The sequence below is a fragment of the Acartia tonsa genome, chromosome 8 (assembly GCF_053477335.1).
Source record: "Acartia tonsa isolate MP-2025a chromosome 8, ASM5347733v1, whole genome shotgun sequence".
NCBI lineage: Eukaryota > Metazoa > Arthropoda > Copepoda > Calanoida > Acartiidae > Acartia > Acartia tonsa.
In genome coordinates this window covers 43,453,703-43,479,354 of record NC_137267.1, presented here as the reverse complement: position 1 = coordinate 43,479,354, position 25,652 = coordinate 43,453,703, and the positions used below count along the sequence as shown (strand labels likewise).

The window sequence follows — 25,652 nt, the reverse complement described above, 5'->3', positions numbered from 1 at the left end:
CAACTTTTCAGAAAAACGTTTTTGATCAGTGGATTTTTTGGTCATTTAAGAATAAACCCTCGGTGTCAGCGGCAGTAATAAAAAAAAAACATTAAAACGGTAGAAAAACAGAAAAAAAATCCTTCTATTATTTATGAAATTTTATTTGGGAACTACTTTTTTGTACAAATAATGAATAAACATATTTTCATAGAAGATAAAGAAAATATGAATTTGAATTGTGGTTTTAGAAAAGAAAATGATACTCCCTCTTACCTTATAATAAGTTATCAGTAGTTAAAAAGTGATTTCCAATACATATTATAACAATTTTAATCAAGTTTTCATTTTTTTAGATGTAGTTTTAAAAACGAAGCTTTTCTACATTTAGTCTGTATGTCTATCTGTAAGTCCGCAACGGATAGCTTTTATCGTTAATTTAGGCATGTTAAAATTGTTCTTTCGATTTTAATAAGTAGCAACTGTATAATCATTAACATAGAGTCCGTAATTTTGTTTGAAAAAGACAATTTATTAGCATTATCATTCTATATACCTAATATTTGTAATATTGATTCCTTGGACCATTTGCTAATTGCGCATCAAGCCTTAAACAGTATGTATGTTCATATTCGGCATCCTGTATATAATTAATTTGTAGCTGTCTATACTGCCCTAGCAAAATAGGGATAGATGCCACCACTTTGGACGTGCCTATTTTATAAACTTCATGAAATACCCTATACCACATCTCTTTTCTAGGGTTTTTCTTTCCCCCTTCCCTTTCTCTTTCCCTCTACTGTGACGGCAAAAGAACACGTAAGCCAAACGCGGTGACATCTATCCCCATTTTGCTAGAGCACTATAGACAGCTATATTAATTTTTGGGACAGATTTACATGGATTTATTTTTATTTTTGTAACCTATTTAATATTATTTTAGCAAAATGTTGGTCCGATTGACACTTTTGAGTAGTTTACTCACATTTTTATTAACTGTAAGTTTATTTTTATTTGTTAAGTTTTATTCCTAATAAGAAAAGAAAGAATTAAAGCATCCTTGTATAAGAATAAAAGGATGTATACCTGTCTATGCGTCTGTCCTTCCCAAGAGAATTCGCCCCTTGAGAAAAAAATGAATATTTTACTTTTCCAATTCATTTATTTTCTTTATTATATAAATATACTAATTTAGGTAAATGGACAGAATATAGAACCCCTGCCAGATTTACCAAAAGCCTACACTGCTTCTTTAATGTGGAATATGAAGGTAATAATGTACAGCATGTTTTTATAAAATAACAAAAGTATTGTATACTAAACCTATAAGCTGTTTTGTCAAACCTATTTGTAGAAATGCTTTACTACAAAAGTTTTTTAACCTGTTTCTAGCATGCAGCAGTTGTAACTTCTGCCTGTCCTTAAGCACTCCTTAAGTTCAAACATGGACCTCCATGGGTGGAGGATAAAGTCGTGATTACCCCTCCCAATTTTTTTTAAACTTCTTCCTTCCATATAAATTCAACACCCTAGTTCGTGATGTCTTAGGAACCTTCAAAAGTTTTTGGAAGTATTACCCCTACCCTAAACCCAACCTCAAAAGTTTTTGTGATCATGTAAATCCCCCCCCCCCTCAAAAAAAATCTAGCATAATTATTGTTTAGATGACTGGTGTAGAGGATAATAACAAAGAAATAGCCATTACATATTCTATTGTGGAAACTGTTGATGAAGAAAGAGTTAAAAGTTTTATTGATGTTTTAGCAGGTATTTTTCTACACTGTGTTATGGTTGGGTAAAAAGAAATGCTTTTACTAGACCTAATTACCCTTGACAGAAACTAGTTATAAAAATCTTATTTTCTTAGGGAGTTTTCTATTAGAAAATAATATTTTTTTTTAATTTTCAACAATTGACTTAGAAACATTTTTTAATTAAGTCTCTCTAATTATTTAGAAACTTCACATGATGAAAATGGAACTATGGTGTATGTTATTGAATCAGAACAGGTTATTTGGAAACCAGGAGGCACCGGAGTTGACAGGTTCAAATCCCTTTTCAAATTTTTTAGATCCTATGCATTGAACCCCCCCTCCCCCTCTCCTGTAAAGTAGTAAGGAACTATTTAGTATTATATCAAGGTGCTAGCAACCGCTAACCTAAATTAGGAATGATTGAGGGCGGATTAACGATTTACTTGTGACTAAAGCCTGATCTGAGTATCATCCAACATTAGACATTGAGCTACATAACATTAGGTACTGATAAGCCCATCATAGTTGGATATGGCCCTCTGCTAGGGTTGTGCCTAGGAAAATACTGCATAGTAAACATCTTTAAATTAATTCTTTGTCTATAATACAATGCGATAAATATCTATTCTGTTTCAGATACATTGATGTAGTTACTGCACAAAGGTAAAAGCTTCAATTCCAAGTGTCATAGTGAATTAATTCTGGTTTTCTTTGACTTTCTTAAAACTTAAATGACAATCCTTTTCAATCCGAAAAGAACGTTTTTATTGTGGAAAAATGAACTTTATATATTTTAAAGAGCGAAGCTTTTCTATAATTAGGGTCGGTCCGTACGTCCATGCGTCAGTGACAGTTAGCTCTTTTCATTAACGTAAACATTAAACAATAAATATTGTGTATTTAAGCAGTTTTCAACAAATTTACTTACAAGTGTTAATGTTCGTTTGTCCTACCAATTCAGAGCTTTGCTTTTATGGATGTTGTCATCCTTGTTTCACATACATATTCAGAGAATTGATATAATAATAATTTTATTCTTATATCAATATCATTTATTTAGGATTGAGTTTTAAAATAAAATTAAATAAATACTTTATCTTAATTTTATTTTAATTCTAGTGGGTCAGAAGTTGTACAGTATTGCATGGCTGATTCACACAGGTATAACAATGGAGAACCAGATTTTCTTGTTCTCTAATAAAGTGAAACAATGGAAAAAGAACTAAAATAACTATACCCCCCCCCCTCTTTACCCCATCCACTTCCTTCCTACTGGGTGAAGTAACTGACCATTAAACATTGTAGCAACCTAAATTGACGATAGTTTTCCTCCTGTTATAATATCCTCGTTTTTAAAAAATAAAAAAAAATACACTCACCGAACCTCTTTAGGATAACATCTGATGGGGTATTGTAACTTCCCCTAACATATTTTATGAAAAGAAATTATTTTGTTCTGTGCTCCACATGAATGTTGTCATCCTTGTATATTTCAGAAAGGACAGCTTTGTTGATTTCCTGTTTGGCTTCGACATGAACACAGATGAAGGGGTAAAAAATCACATGGCTCGGCATCCGAGCGCCAGCCGCCAGTAAACCTCAGAGAAATCAACTTTTTACAATTTTAAGACTAAGCAAGAAGTCTAAACCTGACCCAAATATGGCAATACCTCTTTTCAAAAAAATAAGGCATTGATCCAAACGGGTTTCAATTTGAGGCTTAGTCACAACTGCCGAGCCCTGACAAAAAAAATTTAAATCATTTTTGATAGCTCTGCTATTTACTTATTATTGTGTTGGTTAGTCTGTCGGTCTTAACATATGGTCATTTATTACTAATAAAATATTTCTAAAACTATTATGGAAAAAGAAACTATACCAAAACATCTTTTAACCTAACATGCCCTCCATCTTTCTATCCACCAAACTATCTCATAATCTATTTACCTATATATCCAGCAATCTATTAATCTCAGGTGGATTCTTAAAAAAATAATGAGGCAAAATTGTTTTCGTAAGAAATCCTCCAAAATCACAGAAAAATCTACAAAAAATAAACAAAATCTTAATGATAATAACCCTTTTATGATATTATTTAATTTTTGGAAATTTAATATTTTTAAGAATCCACCTCTGTCTACATTTACAAATAAATGCATATCTTTCTATCATTTTATTTTTCTATTTATCTGCAATGATGAAAAAAAATTGATCTAAATTACATTTTTTTCTATTTATTTAGTTTCCAAGTGTTAGTCATATGCTCCACTGGGGAGACAAGAATTATACCTATAATGGAAAAGATCATTTTAATGGTAATTCAATTCTTTATTTACAACAATAACATCATGCTCATGTACAATATGAAGAAGAATATTTTCTCTCTAAGTGCCTAGTTGTGCATGGAATCCCAACCCTTTTTTTTGAAAAAATTTAAAATAAAGAGGGGAGGTATTTTTATTTTTTGTTTACTAATTTCGGTCAGGTTAGGTTAGGTGGCATCGAGTACTGGATATTTTTATCAAAAATAAGGGAAGGTGTTTTTTTATTAACTGATGAAGAATAAACTTTTCATTCTATTTCAACTTTGAATTGTTTTAGGCATAGCTTGTAACAAGTATACTGGAATTTGGGAGGTAACAGCCTGGAGTGCTGTCTTTGATGTTACTTATTATTGGTCAGGTTGGTATCTTTATTAAACAGAGGCATGCAGAAGGAGGAGTGTATCTATCCCCCTGACAAAACTAAGGGGGTTGGATACACCTCCTTTGGTATCAACCTCCCTTGGCAAGGTTCTAAATCCCCCTGATACACCACATAAATACAGCCAAGGGGGTGTCAAGGTAAAAAATCCCACACCCCCTTTAATTTAGGGGGTTTTTAACACTCCCCTGGTAAAACCCTCTGCATGCCAATGTTATTAAATATAACTTCTTTTTAAATTTTTCTATCTATCTGTGAGTTCATCAAATTAGATAGTATAGTAGGTGTAGGTACTACTTACTAACCCTGCATGAATATATCTACCTAACCTCTATCTATCTATCTATCTAGATCCTAATGTATGGGAGAGTACTGCTGGTGTAGGTACTACTAACCCTGCAGGGATATATCTACCTAACGTCTATCTATCTATCTATCTAGATCCTAATGTATGGGAGAGTACTGCTGGTGTAGGTACTACTAACCCTGCATGAATATATCTACCTAACCTCTATCTATCTATCTATCTAGATCCTAATGTATGGGAGAGTACTGCTGGTGTAGGTACTACTAACCCTGCATGAATATATCTACCTAACCTCTATCTATCTATCTATCTAGATCCTAATGTATGGGAGAGTACTGCTGGTGTAGGTACTACTAACCCTGCATGAATATATCTACCTAACCTCTATCTATCTATCTATCTAGATCCTAATGTATGGGAGAGTACTGCTGGTGTAGGTACTACTAACCCTGCAGGGATATATCTACCTAACATCTATCTATCTATCTATCTAGATCCTAATGTATGGGAGAGTACTGCTGGTGTAGGTACTACTAACCCTGCAGGGATATATCTACCTAACATCTATCTATCTATCTATCTAGATCCTAATGTATGGGAGAGTACTGCTGGTGTTGGTACTACTAACCCTGCATGAATATATCTACCTAACCTCTATCTATCTATCTATCTAGATCCTAATGTATGGGAGAGTACTGCTGGTGTAGGTACTACTAACCCTGCAGGGATATATCTACCTAACCTCTATCTATCTATCTATCTAGATCCTAATGTATGGGAGAGTACTGCTGGTGTAGGTACTACTAACCCTGCATGAATATATCTACCTAACCTCTATCTATCTATCTATCTAGATCCTAATGTATGGGAGAGTACTGCTGGTGTAGGTACTACTAACCCTGCAGGGATATATCTACCTAACCTCTATCTATCTATCTATCTAGATCCTAATGTATGGGAGAGTACTGCTGGTGTTGGTACTACCGATCCAGTAGCTTTGGTCATCTCTGTAAGTTTAATTTCTTTCTGAAAATTTGATTTTTAATGCTCTGTGAAAACTAAACATCAAATTAAACTGTTAGCTGATTTTTAATTTTTAAGGGTTCGTTGGTATCTAGCTTATCATACAGAAATATCATTATGATCTCTATACTACCTGAACTAATACTATCTAACATATTGATTTTTAACCTTTTTCACAGCTAATTTCTATGTGATTGATATGATCTTTGGAATGCTGATTCCTAGGATAACAACGTACAATATTAAAAGCAAAGCACCTCTATAATTAAGTCCTAAAAATGAAATTATATCCTTTAACAGTATCCTGTATTTAAGCAGTTTTTCAACAAATTTACTTCAAATTTTGTTTAGACTTTTATACATTATATTCTGATCATTCAGTTCTGACACTCTACAAGTGTTAATGTTTGTTTGTCTTACCGTTTCGGAGCTTTGCTTTTATTGATGTTGTCATCTTTGTTCAATGTTACCTAAGTCCCTAGCTAAATGTATTTTTTTCTACGTTCTCTTTACAAGCAAATAATACATCTATGGTCTGGCTGTTTTCGAGATATTAATGAATACACACATGCATATATCCAGCGATCTTAGTTTGTTTCTTAGTAATGGAGTAGTACGAGACACTTTTGTATAGCCACTAGGGCCAGTTCAAGCTCCATGTTCAAGTACAATATGACTTGGCCCATGTCTATTGGTAGCTACTCTTAATACTCACCCTCGCCGAGTAAAGCAGGTGTCCCAAGTTATTTCACCATTCGCAGAGAAGCTCAAGATGAGGGTTGTACTGGTATTACGTACGTGACTATTGGGTATCAAAACAACTCAATATTCTGATAATGAATGGACCAAGTAATGCCACGTCTCGCGGTCGCAGCGGTCATGCGCCATATTGTAAGGGTGACTCAAATTTCAGATCTAAGTTTTCGCTATTTGATTTACTATTTTTCTCTATAAGATAAAAGCGATGCTTGCAAGATTATTTTATTTGCTATAATATAAAGATATTTTTTTAATCCCGAAATTTTGGATCTGAAATTTTCGTCCCTCTTTCAACCTGACGCATGACGGCAGCATATGACCAGGAGATGTGGCATTATTTTGTCCTCTATCCAATAATCTTCCTTCTTACACAACCAAGGGGAAGTTGCGTGAATGTATCATAACGATTTGGACTTAAACTCAAATTCTCACCACCGTAACTCAGTAAGTTACCACTGAGCTACAACGCCCCTTTTTCTTAATTTTATCCTAGGGTGAAGCTACTATTCAGAGTGAAAAGTTTAATATTGTTATCAACATTGATTTCGAGGATTTCTTTGAGGTAATTTTAATTTGATTATGTTTTATAATGTTGAATATGGAAATAAAAAAAAACTCGAAAGAACATCAGTTTCATTATAAACGTAAATTAAAGGGTATACATTTATTCAATTATAATATGAGTAGTTTTTGCACCAATCTATTAAGGCCCAGCTCACGGTCCAACCTTCCAAAGATGATTTTTATAAATGTTCACTAAACTTGTGTGTACGGGTTGACCGACTGACTACATTGCTAAAAAACTGACATTTATCTATCTACTAAGTTTTTACATGATAAATTATAAAATAACTAGCGGCTGTGCCCCTAGAATCAAAGGGCTCGGTTACTCGTTCGAAAGGGTAGAGAGGGGCAGACAAATTTCCTTAAATTATTAAAGACATAAATAAAGCAATTAAATAGCCCAAAACCCTCCTTGCCTAGCCTATGTGAAGATTCTCTAACAAAAAGAACATAATCGGTTCGTAGTTATTGAAATCTGAAGCTTCAGACTGCTAAAGCCATACCACTTTATATAATACCAGCAGCTGCGCCTCTAGCATCTAGGGTCTCTCTATTTACAGGGGTAAGAACGGGGCAGAAAAACAGCCTAAAACTATAACAAGACTTGAATCTAAAAGGGAAATAGCCTAAAACTTCCCAGAAAACTATGTAAAACTTCCCTCAAACTCAAACTCAAACTCAATTGGTTCCCAGTATTTTCTCAGATAATCTGAAAAAAATGCTGATAGTGATTTATTTTTAGATTTCAATGCCGGATGCATTTTTCCAGCCCCCGCAAGATATTTACTGTGATGGTAGAAGGATGGAAATGATTCTGCCAAAGCTTCCTACTAACTTTATGTAAGACCAGCGGCTGTGATCCTAACATCTAGTGCCTCTGCATTCAAAATTGTAATAGAAGGCAGAAAAAAAACCTAAAACCATTCTAAGCACTAAGTAAAGGTTCCCTTAAAAGAAGAATTCAATCAGTTTAATAAAAGCTAGCCGCTATGTACAGATGGACACTAATCATAGAAAAGCTTTGTGATAAAAAATTGAATTATAGAATTTTAAGAAAAGTCTTTATGTATAAATTAAATAAGAGATGAAAAGTAATAATTATCAGTTAGAGAGTAGTTAACCAACCTGATACAACTTTGTGAAAGTATAATTTTATCATTTTGACTGGGTCAAATCCTATAAAAGATTTTGGATCGAGTTAGAGTTTCCTAAATCTTACATATTCCTGTATGTCTTTGTAAGGGAAACCAAAACTCCCAAGTAGGACGGTGCAGCCATTACAATTTCCTTCACACACTCTGACGATGTGACGTATGGGCAGACCCTAGTTAAAAAGCAGCTACGCTACTAAAATCAAAAATGAAATAATGTATAATTACTTTAGGGTTGATTCTGAGTTAGAATTTGAGTTTCCTCTCGGAGGAGGAGAGTATAAGAGCTTGATCTCTCATAGAAGAGAATGGTAATGTATTATTCCATTATGGATTAAAACCATTTCACAGTCATACTAAAAAATCATATATAGCATCGTATTACAGACAGTTTTCCATGAATTATAAAATACAAATTATAAAATTAATAACAGTTTTTTAAAAGCGAAGCCCTTCTATGAATAAGGTCGGTCGGTCCGTCCTTCCGTCTGGAAATTATAGCCCTTTTCGTTAATTTAGGCATGTTAGAATTGTCCTATAATATATTGACCAGTAATTTGAATATTTGAAGGGTAATTTTGTTCATTACAATTGGGGGTATATTAATTTATCATTTCACCATCCATTAAGATAAGACCCCTAAATATAAATATTGTTAATTCTTATGATTCCATGATTTAGGTTTGATTCCCAAATGCAAGTTAGCCGTGCTGACTATAAACCACCAAATTTTGGTAAGCATTTATAAAATAAAATTTATCAACAACCGATTCAATTTTCTATAATCAATTGCACTGAGCCTGAATCAACCACTCCCCGCATGTTATTTTTTTGGCATTCAATAAATTGCGTACATGGCACAAATTTTCAACTCTCGGCCTTCCGCCACTTCCCCCCTATGCACAAACAGGGTTAAAAGATACATACTTAATATATTAAACAATACAGAAATCAAGATGTTTTAACAACAAGAAAGCTCTATCGGACAACTCTAAATTCTAAAATTAACCCGTACAAATGTAAGAACAAACCCTATATATAGAAAAGTTTCGATTTAAAATCTTGAATTTTTTTTAGAGGGAAACAATACTGATCCGTGGTTGAACAACAATGGAATGATTTCTCAAATTCATGACTATTATACAGGTTAAAATAGATAAATGGATAAATAGATAGATGTTACTGTGATGGATAGATGGATAGATCGACCCCCCTCCTGATTTTTAATTTTAGTTTTGAAAAGGTAAAAAAAGTACCTATAAAAAATGACGTCATACAATACAAATGACCAGTGACAGGCCAGTATATATTTTAATTGACTAATATGGTAGGCCAATATGACGCCATTTTTATAGGCACTATAAAACGCTTTAAAAATTTTTTAGGGTGCGTTCATTTTTTCTAGGGGTGATTTCTCTTGGGAGGGTGGTAACCACCCAAAAGTGGTTATGAAACTTTCCAGGAGAATGCTACATGGTAAAGGGGAACCATACAGGTTAAGTGGTTAGCTAGATTCTAGGTACACACAGACAGGCACACATAGAGACATCCTGTTACTTTTATATAAATATGATAATACGAAAATTTTAAGGATTGATGTATTCCATTGACCAGACCTTTGGCAACTGTACAATTGAATACCTGGACGAATCTGCCGATGGAATAGGTATTGTTTTAGAAATAGCATTCAAAAACAATATTTGCCCCTAGCCCCAAATGGCTATCTAGTACCTACTAGGCAAGGAGGGAGGGAAGATTTAGCTGTTTATTACATTTACACTAGTCCCCAAAGTTTAATGATAATATTTTATTATACGTTGGCTTAACAACCTTGGAGACTTTTTTAAAAATTATATTGGTTGGTTCATTGAGTTGAGTGTCCGAACGTTTCAATCACTAATTGCAAGGGGTAATTCTGTTCATTATCATTGGAGATGTACATTAATTTATCGACTATTGTCTTATCCCTTTAGATCCCTATCTATATCATATTTACTGAAAATATACTACAGCAAAGAAGTCCCAAATGGACGTCCAAGAATTGAGGAAAAGGGAGGTTTAACCCCCCTTAAACCTTTATAACCCCCTCATTTTACACCACTCCAAAAAAAAAAGCTTGGACGTTCCGGAATGTATATAATTTTTCGTTGATCATTGATTTAGATGAGCATGGACACGGCCATATCCACATGATGAATCCTTTCAATATGTTCTTCAACAATGATTCTTTCTACTATCAGGGAAAGGTAAACAACATTTTGTTTTAATATACATAGCAGAGGTGGATTCTTAAAAAAAACTTTTGCCTCACTAAAATTAGTGAGGCTCACTAAAGATTTAGAGAGGATAATTTTGCCTCACTATATTAGTGAGGCAGTGAGCCAAAAAAATATTAAGAATTCACCTCAGATTTAGGTCCCTACTCAGTAAATTGGACCAATATGAATACAGCAAAGGTATAATCATATTTACATTAACTAAATACATCCTATTTTTTTTCTTAATCATTATGTGTTACAGTTTAATGTCAGCTTTTTTTAGCGCTCCTTTTCCTATCATTTAATTACATTCATTATTTCGTAAAAGTTTAAAGTTCGTCCGTCAGAACATCCGTATATCACGACGTAAAAGTACTTTAGCTTACAAGGTTTCGCGATTGTTTTTTTTTAGTATTTTTGATTAAAGTTTACTTAATTGTACTATATTTTCCTAATTGAAAAACTTCCTGTTTTATTAAAATAACATTCTAATGTTCTTTTTTTAATCCTAGCTATTGTTAGCCTCCAATGCAGCGAGACTTGTGTATATAATTGACCTTGTTTTAGTATAATCAGAGAGGCTTTGAGGTTGACTCTTTTGTCCGGTCTGCACCTTTAAAAAGGGTTAGTTCATTTTTATTAGTAGTGAAGCTTCACTATAATTTATATATGTCCACTCATCCGTTGGAATTGGAGAAAATATCAGGAATTTAAAGAATAAGATAATGGCCGAAAAATTTATGTACAATGTACATGCCCAATAATGATACACAAAATAACGTCTTTTGTAGATTATAATCAGTGGTTGAAACGTGTGGACACTCAGCTTAATGACCCAACCGATCAAAATTCAATAAGTCCCCAAAGTTGTTAAGCAAGCGAATAAGAAAAAGTTTCCACTATGTCACCACTATGAAGATGTGCTCCTTAAGAGAGACAGCTGATATTCTATTTTAAGATTTCCTGTACTAATAATCATACAGTACATAATTTACTTTGTCTGTCTATCGTTCATGCTACTTATGGATGTCATGCCAATTCTCAATTTTGATAAAAAAAAATCCTGTAGCTAAAAGTGAAGAATGTTTCATTCAAGGATTCAAGAGTTAGGGGGTTAATGAAAATTTAACTTCGTAAAAATTGGCCCCTCCCCATACTTTTGGCGATTTTGTAAATCCCCCCACAAAAAAAAATAAAGAAATTAAACAGGATTTAATTGTACCAAATATTAAGTTTTTTTTGCAAAGAAAATAAATGTTTGTCTAGAATTTTTCTGGAGTGATGGACAATTTTACAACTGTTGTTATGCTCACTTCACTTGGATGGGAAGTTGATACAGAGGTATATCTTAATCTATTTTTAACTTTTTTTCTCTTTCCAGTATAGCTTTAAAACCGGTTAATATCCGCTTGATTAAACCGGTTCTAAGCCATACGGAAAAATCACGAATAGTTTCGTATTATAGACAATGTTCCACCAATATCCAAATAATAATTATAAAAATAAATTAATTTTTTTCCTTTTAATACCCGCGGAAAACTGTTCATAAGACGATGCGATAAATAACTATTCATTTATCTATCGAACTATTTATATATCTAATCATTTTTCTATCTACGTGTTTATTTACCTAACTATTCATCTATCTACTCATTTAGCTATTAACCATTTACTTGTTTATCTATCTATCTGTTTATTTAAATTGATGTACATTCACAATGATAAAACACAAAATTACCCTTTCTGTAGATTATAATTTGTGGTTGAAACGATTGTACACTGTAAATGATAAACCAACCAATCAAAATTCAATTAATGTAACCAAAAGTTGTTAAGCTAACGAATAAGAAAGCGTAATAATAAAACTTTTGGGACTAGTGTAATAAACAAAGTTACGTCCCTACCCTACCTGAAACCATTTTTTCATATGACATTTTAGAAATTCCAATATTTTTTAAGGGCCAGGATAGAATTTTGGTTCCTGCTAGAATCATCAGATACCCTACACCTGTAAGTATTTCTAAATTTAGAGTTTTCCCTCCAAGTGCCTATCAAGTACTGAAACTCCCCTTATTGGAAAAATAATAAAGAGAGGGTTGTTGTTTTATGCCTGACCCCTGCAGGATGGCTACCCAGTATCGAACAAAACCACACTAAACCTGACCCAAAATTACTAAAAAAACGAAAAACCATTTCCTCGAACCTAGTAAAAGTGTCTGATTATGACGTAAACTAAAATTAGCCAATGAGAGGCCAGTATACACTGTAATGGACCAATGGTAAAATTTATAGTGGCCTCTCATTGGCTAATTTTTTTTACGTCATAATCAAAGTCAGACACTTTTGCTAGGTTCCATTTCCTCCCTTTATTTCCATTTTATTACAACAAAAATGTGATTTTCTATGCTCGATTACGCACTTTAAGGGAGACTACCGTACATTTAAATGTAATGGTTGACAACTACAATAAAATCGACGCTCATAAAGAACTTTTTTTGGTATATAAAAAAGTACAAAATATATAAAAGACATTTTACCGACAGTTGGGACTTGTTGAGATGCAATTAAAATAATTACAAAAATAAATATTTGCTTTTATTATAGCTGTATAACTCGAAAGGAGGAAAGATGTCAGTGAACTATTACAATCTCAGAGATTATTCGTAAGTATCTCTTTAATATCCGTTGGATTAGAACCGGTTCTCAGCCACACTAAAAAATTATGAATAGCATTGTATACAAACAATTTTCTACAAATATTAAAATAAGAATCATAAAAATAAAACCAGCTTTCTTAGCCTAGGCGTTCATTTTTATATCGGAGGAAAGCTGACTATAATACGGTGCGACAATTAACTATTTTATTATCAAAGATATTCTATAAATAAGTCATGGAAATCAAATGTTGTAATTTAATATTTTCTGAGAATAGAGTTGTTACCCTAGATGATCAATCAGAAACAATAATCTGTCCAAATTAAAAATGGAATTCCCAGCAATTCAATAATTTTATATTTGTCTTATTTTGTTCAATCCCAAAATACGAACAATGAAATTTTTGGAAGATATAATTTCCCCAAGCAAAGCTTCATATAAAAAAATGAGCTTGTCCTACCGTTTCGGAGCTTTGCTTAAATGGATGTTGTCATTCTTGTTATTCTGAGAATATTGGGAAATATGACACATCTGTCATTAACCTCTCCCTTCCTACCTCCAAATTGAAACCTACCGCTTAATTTGTTTTTAGAATACAATATTCTTTTTGCTACGCTTCCTATTGTAAATCCTATTCTATTTTATTTAGACTATACATGACAGATTTTGATGTTTCGCCTTGCTTAGAGGATTCTAATAAAATGCATCTCATGGTAACTATGTCCCCTTCTAAAATATTAGACACGTAACTGTCTATAGTGCCTTAGCAAAAGGGGGTTAGATGTCACTGCTTTTGACCTACCTATTCTATTGACGTCAGGAAATACCCTATACCCCATATCTTTTCTAGGGGGTTTCTTTTCCCTTCCTTTTCTCTTTCCCTTTACTATGCCGTCAAAAGAATAGGTAGGCCAATAGCGGTGACAATAGGGCACTGAACAAAGCTATATTAGTCATTTTTAAAATGTCATTATTGTTTTTGTTAATTTTGAAATAGTTGCAGAATGATTATTTTTTCACCTAGAATAATTGTCTCTAGCGTAATCCCAAGATCTGTATTCTTAAGGGATAAAACAATGGATGATTAATATGTACACCCCCCATGATGATAAATATTATTACCCTATATTTAAAATATTGGTGGATAAATTTGGACACTGCTAGTTTGTACAACATAATCAAGATTTAAGAAAAGTAGCAAAGTTTTAAGCCAATTAATAAAAAAGGGTATTTATAAAAGGGTAACAGCAGAATTCACATTCTAAGGATCCCTCCCACACTACGTCCAGACCATGATTTTAGAAAAGCTCTGAAATTTAAATATGGTTTTCAGGTTCGACTTGGATGGGTCCCAGAAATGGATATTGAAAATACCATGAGGTAAACTAAATAGAGCCTAATCATAGGAAACCTTCGCTCTTAAAAAGTATGAATATATTTATTGCAAACTGAATTTTATTGGTATAATTAAAAAAATATAAAATTATACATCTACCAAACTAATTATTACTGAAAAAAAACAATGAAAATGCCAAATATCAGTTTTACATTTTATTATTTTCTTCTTTAAAAGAAAAAAAAACTTTTTATAACTCTTATGCTGGATATACATATATATTCTTTTGAAGGAGAGCCATATTAATCCAGCCGTTCTCTAGATCTACCACTACACACTCAGACATCCGGTTACTTAAATAACTGTTTTTTTTTCATTCAGAGATTTTGTTATCGCAGTAAGAACCGCGGTTACAATGTATGGTGGTGTCACTCCTATTAGAGTTCAAAATATAGAGGTAACTTTATTTTATTCAACAAGAGTTACAATGTATCGTGGTGTCACTCCTATTAGAGTTCAAAATATAGAGGTGACTTTATTTTATTCAACAAGAGTTACAATGTATTGTGGTGTCACTCCTATTAGAAACAAAATATAGAGGTAACTTTATTTTATTCAACAAGAGGTACAATGTATTGTGGTGTCACTCTTATTAGACTTCAAAATATAGAGGTAACTTTATTTTATTCATCAAGAGTTACAATGTATTGTGGTGTCACTCCTATTAGAGTTCAAAATATAGGGGTAACTTTATTTTATTCAACAAGAGTTACAATGTATTGTGGTGTCACTCCTATTAGAGTTCAAAATATAGAGGTAACTTTATTTTATTCAACAAGAGTTACAATGTATTGTGGTGTCACTCCTATTAGAGTTCAAAATATAGGGGTAACTTTTTTTTATTCAACAGTTACAATGTATAGTACCTTAATCTTCTGTATTATCATATTACAGACAATTTTCCATGAATATGAAAATCATAAGATTGATATAATTTTTTGTTAACCAGGGCCGGCGGGCTAAAACAAATATTTTATCTAATACTTTTTATTTAAATGTTCGAGGAAAGGTGTCTATTATACGACGAGATACCGAAGTTAAATCTAGATACCTGTTTAGGTATATGTGGACGAGGATAATAAATCCATGTTTGTTGTGTTCACTGTGCTGGGCTTTCCGCCTGGCTTCGACATTCTTCTCAATGAAGTGCCATCTGCTTTTAGAAGTCTGGATGAGGTATGTTAATGAGTTGATTAATTGTTTGATTGGACTTCCAATAATGTATTTCTGCGGTTTCACTAAAAGTGCTTAGTCGAAAACACAATAACAGACCCCCCCCCCCCCCACCCTCTTCATTGAGATAAATGAGAAATTGCTTTTTCTGTGTTTAAATTTTGTTTCAGGTTATGTTAGATTTTATTGGGAAAAGAATGGCACCAAAGGGATAGGTACGACAGGGTTTGCCCCTGCAATTTATTTTAAAAAAGAAGGAAGGGGAGTTTCATCGCCTGCTGGGAACTTTTAAATTTTACATCTACAAGAAATGTCTGTCCGTTGAAAGTTGAGTTAGTCATGTATCAATAATTTCTTATGGTAATCACTATGACAATTGAGCATACTGTTATAGCCAATTAGTTCTCAAATAATTTAGCGACATATTTACATAGTTTTGTTAAGACTTCTCAAATGCTAATACTTTGTTCTTGTCATTGTTCATCTTTCTGACTGTCTGAATTAGTCGATGATATATTTTATGGACGATCTTATCCTTGTGTTATATTCAGGTGAAGGCTAACATCCAGAATGTTGTTGACAGTGAAATGTTTGGAGTTGTTGTATTCTCAAAAACTGGATCTATAATCACAGCAAAAGCAGCAGTAAGTAATTCTATCTAATAAGAATTTACCATGCATAAACTTAACTGAAACACAATTTAGTTGCTTGGTGTGGACTATGTAACATTTAATAAAACTTAGATAGATGACACTTTTTACATGTTATTCTTCCTTCCCCTCAAATTAGACAACAAAATCACCTCTAATGTATATTCAGAAGTAGTTAATGAATATCACAACGGTTTTATAAACTGTTTAACTTTCCGTTAATAAGTGCTTTCCCCCAAAGTACATAATAAGCACATAAATCCCCTTACTTTTGAACTCTTTTTTCTTTGTAAATATACCTTAACATGCGGTTCCTTTCCTCTATGGGGCTACCGTGTACCTGTATGTATATATTTGGCGTTGCAACAAAAGACAAATTCTACAAAAGACCAACACCTACAAAAGACCAACTCTACAAAAGACCAACGCCTACAAAAGACCAACTGTACAAAAGACCAACACCTACAAAAGACCAACACCTACATAAGACCAACACCTATATATTGTCATATAAACATCAAATTTATTAATAAAGTAATACATAATCAATACATGGCCGCAGCGCTCGGCCCCTTGCCTATAACCTAACCTAACGCCATATATTTAACCAAACCTAACCTAATCTGAAGTAAATCATTTACACACGAAAACCAGCATCCCATTCTATTTTCAATTTATTTCATGGTAAGAGTTGGGAGGGGGTTCTGTGCTCTGTGTTCTTTTGGGGAAACCGCCTTTTAATATTTGTGTATAATTTAAGAAGGGATCCCTGGTTGAGCTTGGACGTAGACAGGGAAATGTGGATGTTAAGGTAACCTTTCCATGCTGACATTTATAGTTGCACGGATCTGCTCTATAACAATTGTATGTCCATACGGTCATCGGTCCATGAGAAGAAAAATAAATTAAAATATTTCTAGATTTCAAATCCGCTTGGTGGAGTTAATATTTCTATAGAAAAGAGCCCAATTGGTTCAGCGGTTACAGGGGTATAGAGCTTAAAACAGGCATCGTCCTATAGGAATAATATGTAATTCTCTTTTAAACAATGATAGTTTTAGTTTATAGTATTTTTCAAAACATACTCAAAATCTTAAACGATGGGTGATTTCGTAGAGAAATGTTACTGTTTTCAATATTTTCAAAATACTAAAATAACCCTAACAATATACAAATTTCCCTATATATTCAAACGACAGGAAATTGAGACTTCACACCTTTGTTAACATTTTCATACGGATAGAAGGGGTCAACTTATGCTAGATTTGGGATGTATTTGTAAGATACTACATATGTTCACATATCTTTACGGTCAAACATTGTCAGAAAATCATAAAAATTCCGGAAAATATTATCATACGAAGAAGGTTTATGGCCTCACTAGAATTTTATGACTTGGAATAATAAAGGTTTGGTGAATAGATTTTTTTTCTATCATCACGCAATCTCGTAGCAAGATAGTTAATTTTAGTTCTTATTGCTAATTTCGCTTATTTTTTTATTTTCATTTTGGCAGCATTTCATGCTTAATAAACCAACCAATCAAAATTAAAGAAAAAAAGTCTCCAAAGTTGTTATTTGCAACTCTAAATGTGTTAATGTTCGTTTTAGAGCTTTGCTTTTATGTATGTTGTCATCCTTGTCAAATAACATATTACAGAGTAGCTTTGTAACTAAAAATTCAAAAAATCAAAATGTTTAAAAAGGAGTAGCTTTGCTTCCGCTCTGAATGTAACTAAACAAGTATGATAACACCCTTAAAAGCAAAGCTCAGTGAATATAAAGTCAGACAAACAAATATAGAGTTAACAGCGCATTTAATATTAAAAATCATGTTGAACAAATTTCATTATAAATCTAACCAAAAAATAATAAACATTCAAATTCTCAGAGACTCAGTCATACTTACAATTGATATAAACCGCTTTCTAGGATATAGAATGTACAATTATAAGAATGCTTAAATTAAATGAAATAATCAAAATTATCATGCATTTTAAATTTGTTTCGCTTTTATGGATTTTGACAATTTGTGTATTGTAACTTATAAAAAAATTGCTCATTTGTAAACATCATATTCATGACCAACTTCCTATCATAAAGGGGAGGGGGAGGACTATATATTGTTAAAGTTTAATAAATGTATGTCTAAGCTAAGCGAGGTTTTTCTATAATTTGTGTTGGTTCTTGAGACTTGACGCGTCGGTCTGTGCATCATTAATTTAATGTATAGATATTGTATAGATTTAGAAAGCGTTGCAACTATATAATACTTACTTCTAATTTTGATTATACTTATACATTTATGCTTATGTTAATGTTTGATTGTACTACCATTTCGCTTTTATGGATGTTGTGATCCTTGTTGATATAATTAAACCTTAAAATATTCCTCACCCCCCCCCCCCCCTTCATATTTATATTTGACTTACAACTTTGGATGGAAGAAAATAATACCCTTTAGGATTTAACTTTCACTTGACCTATACTGAACTCCCCCCCCCCCCCCTCTATTTTAACAAAAGTTGACCGATGATCATTCATCATATATCATACATCATAATAGGGGGAGGGGAGGGATCTTTTACTTACAACGAGACTTAAATAAATATAAGAAGAGTATAAGTATTTAGAAAAAAATAACATCCTATTATATAAAGAAGTTGGAGTTTTTTGTCTTAAGCTTTAGATTTCAATAACTGCTAAACAGATTGGGTTCTCTATTCTAGGTAAGCTTCACATAATTTTTGTGATGGTTTTATGCTGTTATATTTTCATATTTAAGGTTTACGATGGTTTTAAGCTATTCTTTAGTTCTTTTTTTGCCCCTTCGAATAAAGAGCCTCTAGATGCTAGGGGCGTAGCTGCTAGTATACATATAATAGGATACTAGTTCAGATATTTTTTAAGCTACTGACCCAAAAAAAAAAAAAAATAACAACACAGCACAAATTTTGCCGTTGAATGTGTGCGTCTGTTTTGATCTAGCTGAACTTTACAGGTTAGCTTCTAATAGGTAAAACCCTCTCAATATTTTTTAACATTCTTACATAAAGATCATAACAGAAATTCTTTACTGTCCCCAGGGAGGAGGGTGTATTAGACTGTAAATTAAATTGGTACCCAAAGTTTTAAAATTACTTTATTTTATTGGTTGGCGCAAAACTTTGGGTACTTTTATTGTATTTTCATTGGTTGGTTTAAGACTATCAGTGTCCACACTTTTCAACCAATAATCTTAATCTACATATGGGGTAATTTTGTTTATCATTACTGGGGATGTACCAGGGGCATCCAAGCTTATTTTTTTTTTTGGGGGGGGGGGGGGAGGGTAAATATTTTTTTTAATGGGAGGTTATTTTTAACATATGGTTTTGTTTTCAATTCTAAATATACTACAAACTACGCTTGAAGTTAACCAGTATTTCTTGTAAAAAAAAGTAACAGGATGTCTTTATAACTTATTGTTTCTTTGGATCGATATGATTTTAACCCTATTTTATGGGGGGGGGGGGGTTGAAAATGTATGAAATCTGAGTACTAAGCTTATTGAACTAGCAGAGTCACGGAGGGGGTGGACATTGGACTCTAAATTATATTAGCTTAAAAACTTTGGGTATAAAATGTATTTATCAACTCTGTGATCGTTGCTTAAAGATTATGTGACAATTTAAAACACAATAAAGTTAAGTGTCCAGACATTTTAAACTTAAATTGTAATCTAATGAGGGGTATTTTTGTTTATCATCAAAGTTCCCTTCCTGGGCCCAGCTGAGTAAACAACTGCAACATGCAACATAAGTATTTTATAATATAGCTCTATCAATATCCAGGGAGGGAGGGGACAATGGGCTGTTCATCTCACTAATCATATATTCGTTAACTTTACAAATTTGGGGACTTTTATTAAGTTTTGAATTTTGATTGGTTTGTTCATTAAGTTGGGTGTCCAACGTTTCAACCACTATAGTAGTAAAAAAAAGGGTAAATTTGTGTATTAATATTAGCGATGTACATCAATTTATCGGCCATTGTCTTATCAATTTAGATCTCTGATCAATATCCTTGTCAACATGCAATTTTATTGGTTTATATCGACTACAAGAAGAGAAAAATTTAGGTTGCAATATCCCCTCACATTTGTTGGTCTGGATGGATGGGAAGGGGTAAAGAAGAGGAATGGGGGAGATATAAATTTTAGCCCGCCGAATAGTTCACTTTTTAATAGAACAGGAAAATCTGATGTAATGTCTAAGTAATTATAAATCCATTTTAAAGTCAATACTATCCCAAAAAAGGACCACTGCACTGTTAAGGACATTTGATAATTAATGACACAAGTACTCAAAGTTTTATTAATAAGTTTTTTTACTCGTAGGTTAAAAAAATTGAATTGTGATTGGTAGGGTCCGAACTTGTAGTGCCCAATCTTTTTAACCAATGTTTTATATTGTATAGATTTTTATTTATAATTTTTGGTGATGTACATCAATGCAAAGTCCATTTTCTAATCCCCTCAGATTCCTGGGTATGAATCATAGATTATTTGTGTGTGTGTCCATTCCATTTTAGAGGCGCTACTACAACGGAAATATTATTACTTGGATGCTGCATCATATTTTCATGTATTCTGATAAAGTGAAACTCATAGCTGGCTAAAATAACCATACCCCCCACCCCCCATTCTACCCACTCCCCTTCTACTAGATGAACTAATGAACAATAAACGAGTTCTGTGTTAGCAAGCTAAATTAACTACAAATTTTCTTTCTCAGTATATCCATGTATATATTTCATATTATTTCATTGTTTGTCCATTTTTAAAAACCCGGAAGGCAAGTAGGGATTGAATGGACTGTAAAGTGTAAATTATACTGGTACCCAACGTTTTATAATCACGTTTTCTCATTCGTTTGCTTGGACTTATAAATGTATTATTTTTGACAAAATCATACGTCATTTTTTTTGTAAAATTGTTAAATACAGAATACTGTTTAAAGGACATACCTAACCGTAATTGACGGACATACCGACTCTAATCATAGAAAAGCTCTGCTTTATTAAAAGTAAGGTTTCAAGGTCGACCCCTTGCTCAAATCAAAACCTCAACTTCTTTTCTATTATAAGAGTCGGTCCGTACGTCTGTAACAGTTAGCTCTTTTCGTTATCAGAATGGTCGTATGTCCATTTCAAACATGTTGATTTTCAAGTTTTTCAACATCAAATTTTTATGCATTATAATTATCTGAATGATATGATTTTTGGAATACAGATTCCTAGAACAACAATGTATAATGTTATTCAGTTCTGACACTCTACAGGTGTTAATGTTTGTTTGTCCTACTATTTCAGAGCTTCCCTTTCATGGATGTTGTCATTCTGTTTTTATAACTTTTATAAATGCTCAAATTAAAATTAAAATTTAGAAAGCGTAACAACTCTATAATCGTTACCAGATTGTCCGTACAACTATTTTAAACATTTTATTACTATTTTATTACATACAAAATGATATTTTATTTTTCTAAAAAAATAGCTGTTTTAAGGCATACAAAAATTATTGCATGAGAATACTGAAGGGGTTGGAAAGACAAAAGTATAAGTACAGATTCTATATATAACATATCTCCGCCCATTTCCCTATCCAATTTGAATTTTAGCTAACAAAAAATAGCTATTTGTTCTGAACGGACGGAACGATCCTAATCATAGAAAGCTTCGCTTTAAAAAAAAGCTTATCATATAAGTTTTACAAGCAGAGAATCAATACAAAACAAACAGGTTCTATTTTAAAAAAAAGATTAATTTTGCAGATTTGTAATTGATTGCTTTCTACCTATTCCCTAGAAAGGTCCAGGTCATGCTCTAACTAAGGATCTCACTAACCGCTGAACCAATGAACAATAAAGCTTCTTAATTAAAAGTGAAAGTTAAATTTTGTTTCTTTTAACTTTTAAAACTGCTCATATTTAAACATCAAGTTCCTATTGTAAAGATTTATGGGAAGGGGTGTTAATTATATCTACTGCTGTTAAAAACAAAGCTTTTCTATAATTGGGGTTGGTTTCACGTCCGTCCGTCTGTACATCTAGAACTGATAGATTAAGAAAGTGGAACAACTTTATAATATTAACTTATAATTCTGTTTATACTTTATTCTGATTATTCAGTTCTGACAATCTACAAGTGTTACTGTTTGTTTGTACTACTGATTTGCTTTTATGGATGTTGTCATCCTTGTTGATAAACCCTCTGATTTCCTTTATTTGGCTAAAGTTAAACAGAGTTGCCCCCCCCCCCCCCCACCCATATCCAATTGAATATGATTTACTACTATTTTCTGCCAAAATAAAGGTAAAAGGTAAAACATGGACAATAATAGTTATTTCTTTCATTGTATTATAAACGGCTTTCCGCGGATATAGAATGTACAATTATAAGATTAAAACCAGTTTTTTTGGCCCCGAGGTGCCGAAGAAAAAAACTAATTCTATATTCTAATCTCCCCCCCCCCCATAAAAAAAGTTGCTCTTAAGAATTCATTTGTAGTTCAGGAAGGGAGCAGAGAAAATAAGAACGGCTTGTATTTTTCCTATGCCTTGTAAAGTAAATCATATTCAATTGAATATGGGAGGGGGGGGGGGGTTAAAAAACCCTGTGAACACACCCCACCCCCCATAATCCTATACAATAGGAAGTTTAAATATGAGCATTTATAGAAACAACAAGGATGACAACATCCATAAAAGCGAAGCGCTGAACTGGTAGGACAAACGGACATTAACACTTGTATAGTGTCAAAATTGAATAATCAGATTATAAATGTATAAGAGTCGATGTAAAATTGATTATAGAGTTGCTACGCTTTCTAAATCTTACCTAATTACTGCAGGAATCACTATGCAAAGTTTGAAATCGATAGGACAGTTCTAACATGCCTAAATTAACGAAAAAAGCTATCTGTTACGGACGGACGTACGGAGTGACGGACGGACGTATGGACGGACCGACCCTAATTATAGAAAAGCTTCGCTTTTAAAAATTAACTTTTATGTGAGACAATGTTAGATATACCTTTGTAAGAATGTGTTTCTAAGGACCAATTTTTAAAAGCGAAGCTTTTCTATAATCAAGGCCGCTCCGTCCTTTACTGATATCTCTTATCATAATTTTCTTTTCTATAATTGGGGTTGGTTGCACGTCCGTCCGTCTGTACATCTGGAACTGATAGATTTTTTAGAATTTAGGCATGTTAGTATTGTTCTATTGTACAATTTAGAAAGCATAGCAACTCCAAATATTCACTTATAATTTTGTTTTTACTTAAACATTTATATTCTGATTATTCAGTTATAACAACAGACAAAATACAAGTGTTAATGTTTGTTTGTACTACTATTTTGCTTTTAAGGAAGTTATCATTCTTGTTTTTTATCTCTCATTTTATTCTTAATCCTCTCCCTCTCCCATATGTTGACCCGTTTAAGATGACCCCTTCTTAAGTTACAGTGGAGTATTATCATAAGAACCTCATAAAAAGGAGGGAAATTTTAACTGAAGATAAATTTTTTTTCTGCAGTGCCGCTACTTTACAAATACGAACTGTAAAATTACAAGTCAAACAAGATAAAGTGGTTCTTTGACAATCACTATTTAATCTGGACAACATTTTGCTTCAGTAAACAATGTTTATACTTTATAATGACGTGCATATTAAGTAAATATTAAGTAAAAAAACCTTTCAGTGTTAAAAATCTTATCTATTATACAAATTTTATATCTATTTAAATTTTTTCATGTATATTTCAACAAAAAAAAACTTTAGCTAGAAAATTTTTTTTGTAATATGCGAAGGTTCCGTGATCATATGAACATGCTAATTTATTTGAGAAATCCAATATTTTTTAAAAAACACAAATTGCCCAATAAAATTAAACGGTCTAGCTAAGTTTTTGAAAGGGATAATTAGTGATTTACAACGATATCCTGGCCGTATGAAAATGTATAGCTATTTCGATATTTATAATATTCCCATTTAACCCCTTTCTTTCACACGTTTAACCCCAGTATGAAAATTAGGGAATTTAGCAATATTTGGCACCAATTTTAATATTTTGAAGCCTTAAATTAGTTTTTGAAACTAACGATATGACTGCTTTTAAAAATAGCAGGATGTCTAACTGTCTGTATGGCTGTTTGTAACGAAGCCTCTGCTAGGTCCTATGAAGTGTTTTTAACTATTTTTGGGGAGAGTACGACAACCCCCCAATGTTTAAAACTAAAATTAAAGTAGTGGATGTCAAATGCCTCTAGAGGCACGTAGTGGCGTAACCGCTATTAAATACTTATTGTAGGATGGATATTCTGATGGGTCAATGGCAGCCTGTGGTATAATCCTACTTCTCATCTCCATCTCTGGCATACTCGCACTCCTCATCTATGTTATCAAACTCTAGATTTAGGTCAAACTACTATTATAGCTTGTTTAAATTGTTGTCATGTTTTCTTAATTTTTTTGGTGCTTTCCCTCAATGTGCATAACGAACACAGAAGCCCCCTTTTGATTTTAAATTATATTGAAATTAAGGTTGAAGATATATTGTTTTCCAATGTGTACCCCTGTGGGGGTCCATAACCATGCGGGGTCAATACCTAACCATGCGGAATTACCCTGTACCCAATATAACCTAATCTGATGTAAACAAAAACTCACCAAACCCATCCCTTCCACCTTATTTTCAATATATTTCAAAATAAAAGGAGGAATTCTTTGATTGACTTGAAACTTTTAGGGAAACCACAATTTTTTTCGCATACAAATATAAAGTCGGAACTGCGTAGAATATCACTTGTTGTTTCTTATTCAATTTTGTAAATATTTTAAATTGACGCAAATACTTAATGCAAGTTGCCAAATTTTCAAATTAAAAATCCTTTTTATTTTTGATGATTAAAGTTTTTCCCCTAATGATTTTCAAAATTTGTTTATGCAAACTCTGCAGAACCAAAAAGAGAGCTTTAAATATATGTTTAAATGTCATTTTTGTTGATTTTATTTATTAATGTATACAATTTGTTCTTTTGCTGCCAAATAAATACCGGATAACAAATTTGCCAAAGAGCTTTTTAAAAGCAAAGTGTTCTATTATTATGGTCAGTCCGGTCATTCGTCCATTCAGAAAGGTCCTGACTTCAATTTAATCATATAGACTTATCTTAATCATATAATAACAATTGATGTAAAAGTTACTCTATAGGTATTCATTAACGAAAAGCCAGA

At 32.6% G+C, this 25,652-nt stretch overlaps 1 protein-coding gene across 1 annotated transcript; it reads left to right on the top strand.

The window, feature by feature from the left end:
• Positions 1-912: 912 nt before the first annotated feature.
• On the top strand, positions 913-25,482 carry LOC145327023 (uncharacterized). Its single transcript, XM_080170504.1, has 28 exons — positions 913-977; positions 1,175-1,249; positions 1,644-1,746; positions 1,936-2,023; positions 2,370-2,396; positions 2,853-2,894; positions 3,230-3,284; positions 3,976-4,048; positions 4,335-4,415; positions 5,688-5,752; positions 7,019-7,087; positions 7,832-7,929; positions 8,474-8,551; positions 8,922-8,974; positions 9,318-9,386; positions 9,832-9,906; positions 10,404-10,486; positions 11,066-11,122; positions 11,765-11,839; positions 12,458-12,508; positions 13,103-13,161; positions 13,803-13,866; positions 14,487-14,533; positions 14,871-14,946; positions 15,609-15,725; positions 16,274-16,366; positions 17,133-17,183; positions 24,727-25,482. The coding sequence occupies exons 1-28, from the start codon at positions 927-929 to the stop codon at positions 24,826-24,828; spliced, it is 1,977 nt and encodes a 658-aa protein (XP_080026630.1). The 5' UTR covers positions 913-926; the 3' UTR covers positions 24,829-25,482.
• The last annotated feature ends 170 nt before the right edge of the window (positions 25,483-25,652 follow it).

What these genes read in the sequence shown, in the direction of transcription:
- LOC145327023 (XM_080170504.1), top strand. Translation starts at nt 927, where the DNA reads ATGTTGGTCCGATTGACACTTTTGAGTAGTTTACTCACATTTTTATTA. An exon ending in CGAATCTGCCGATGGAATAG is followed by an intron (nt 9,907 to 10,403) that starts GTATTGTTTTAG and finishes TCATTGATTTAG; the next exon opens with ATGAGCATGGACACGGCCAT. An exon ending in TTAGAGTTCAAAATATAGAG is followed by an intron (nt 14,947 to 15,608) that starts GTAACTTTATTT and finishes ATACCTGTTTAG; the next exon opens with GTATATGTGGACGAGGATAA.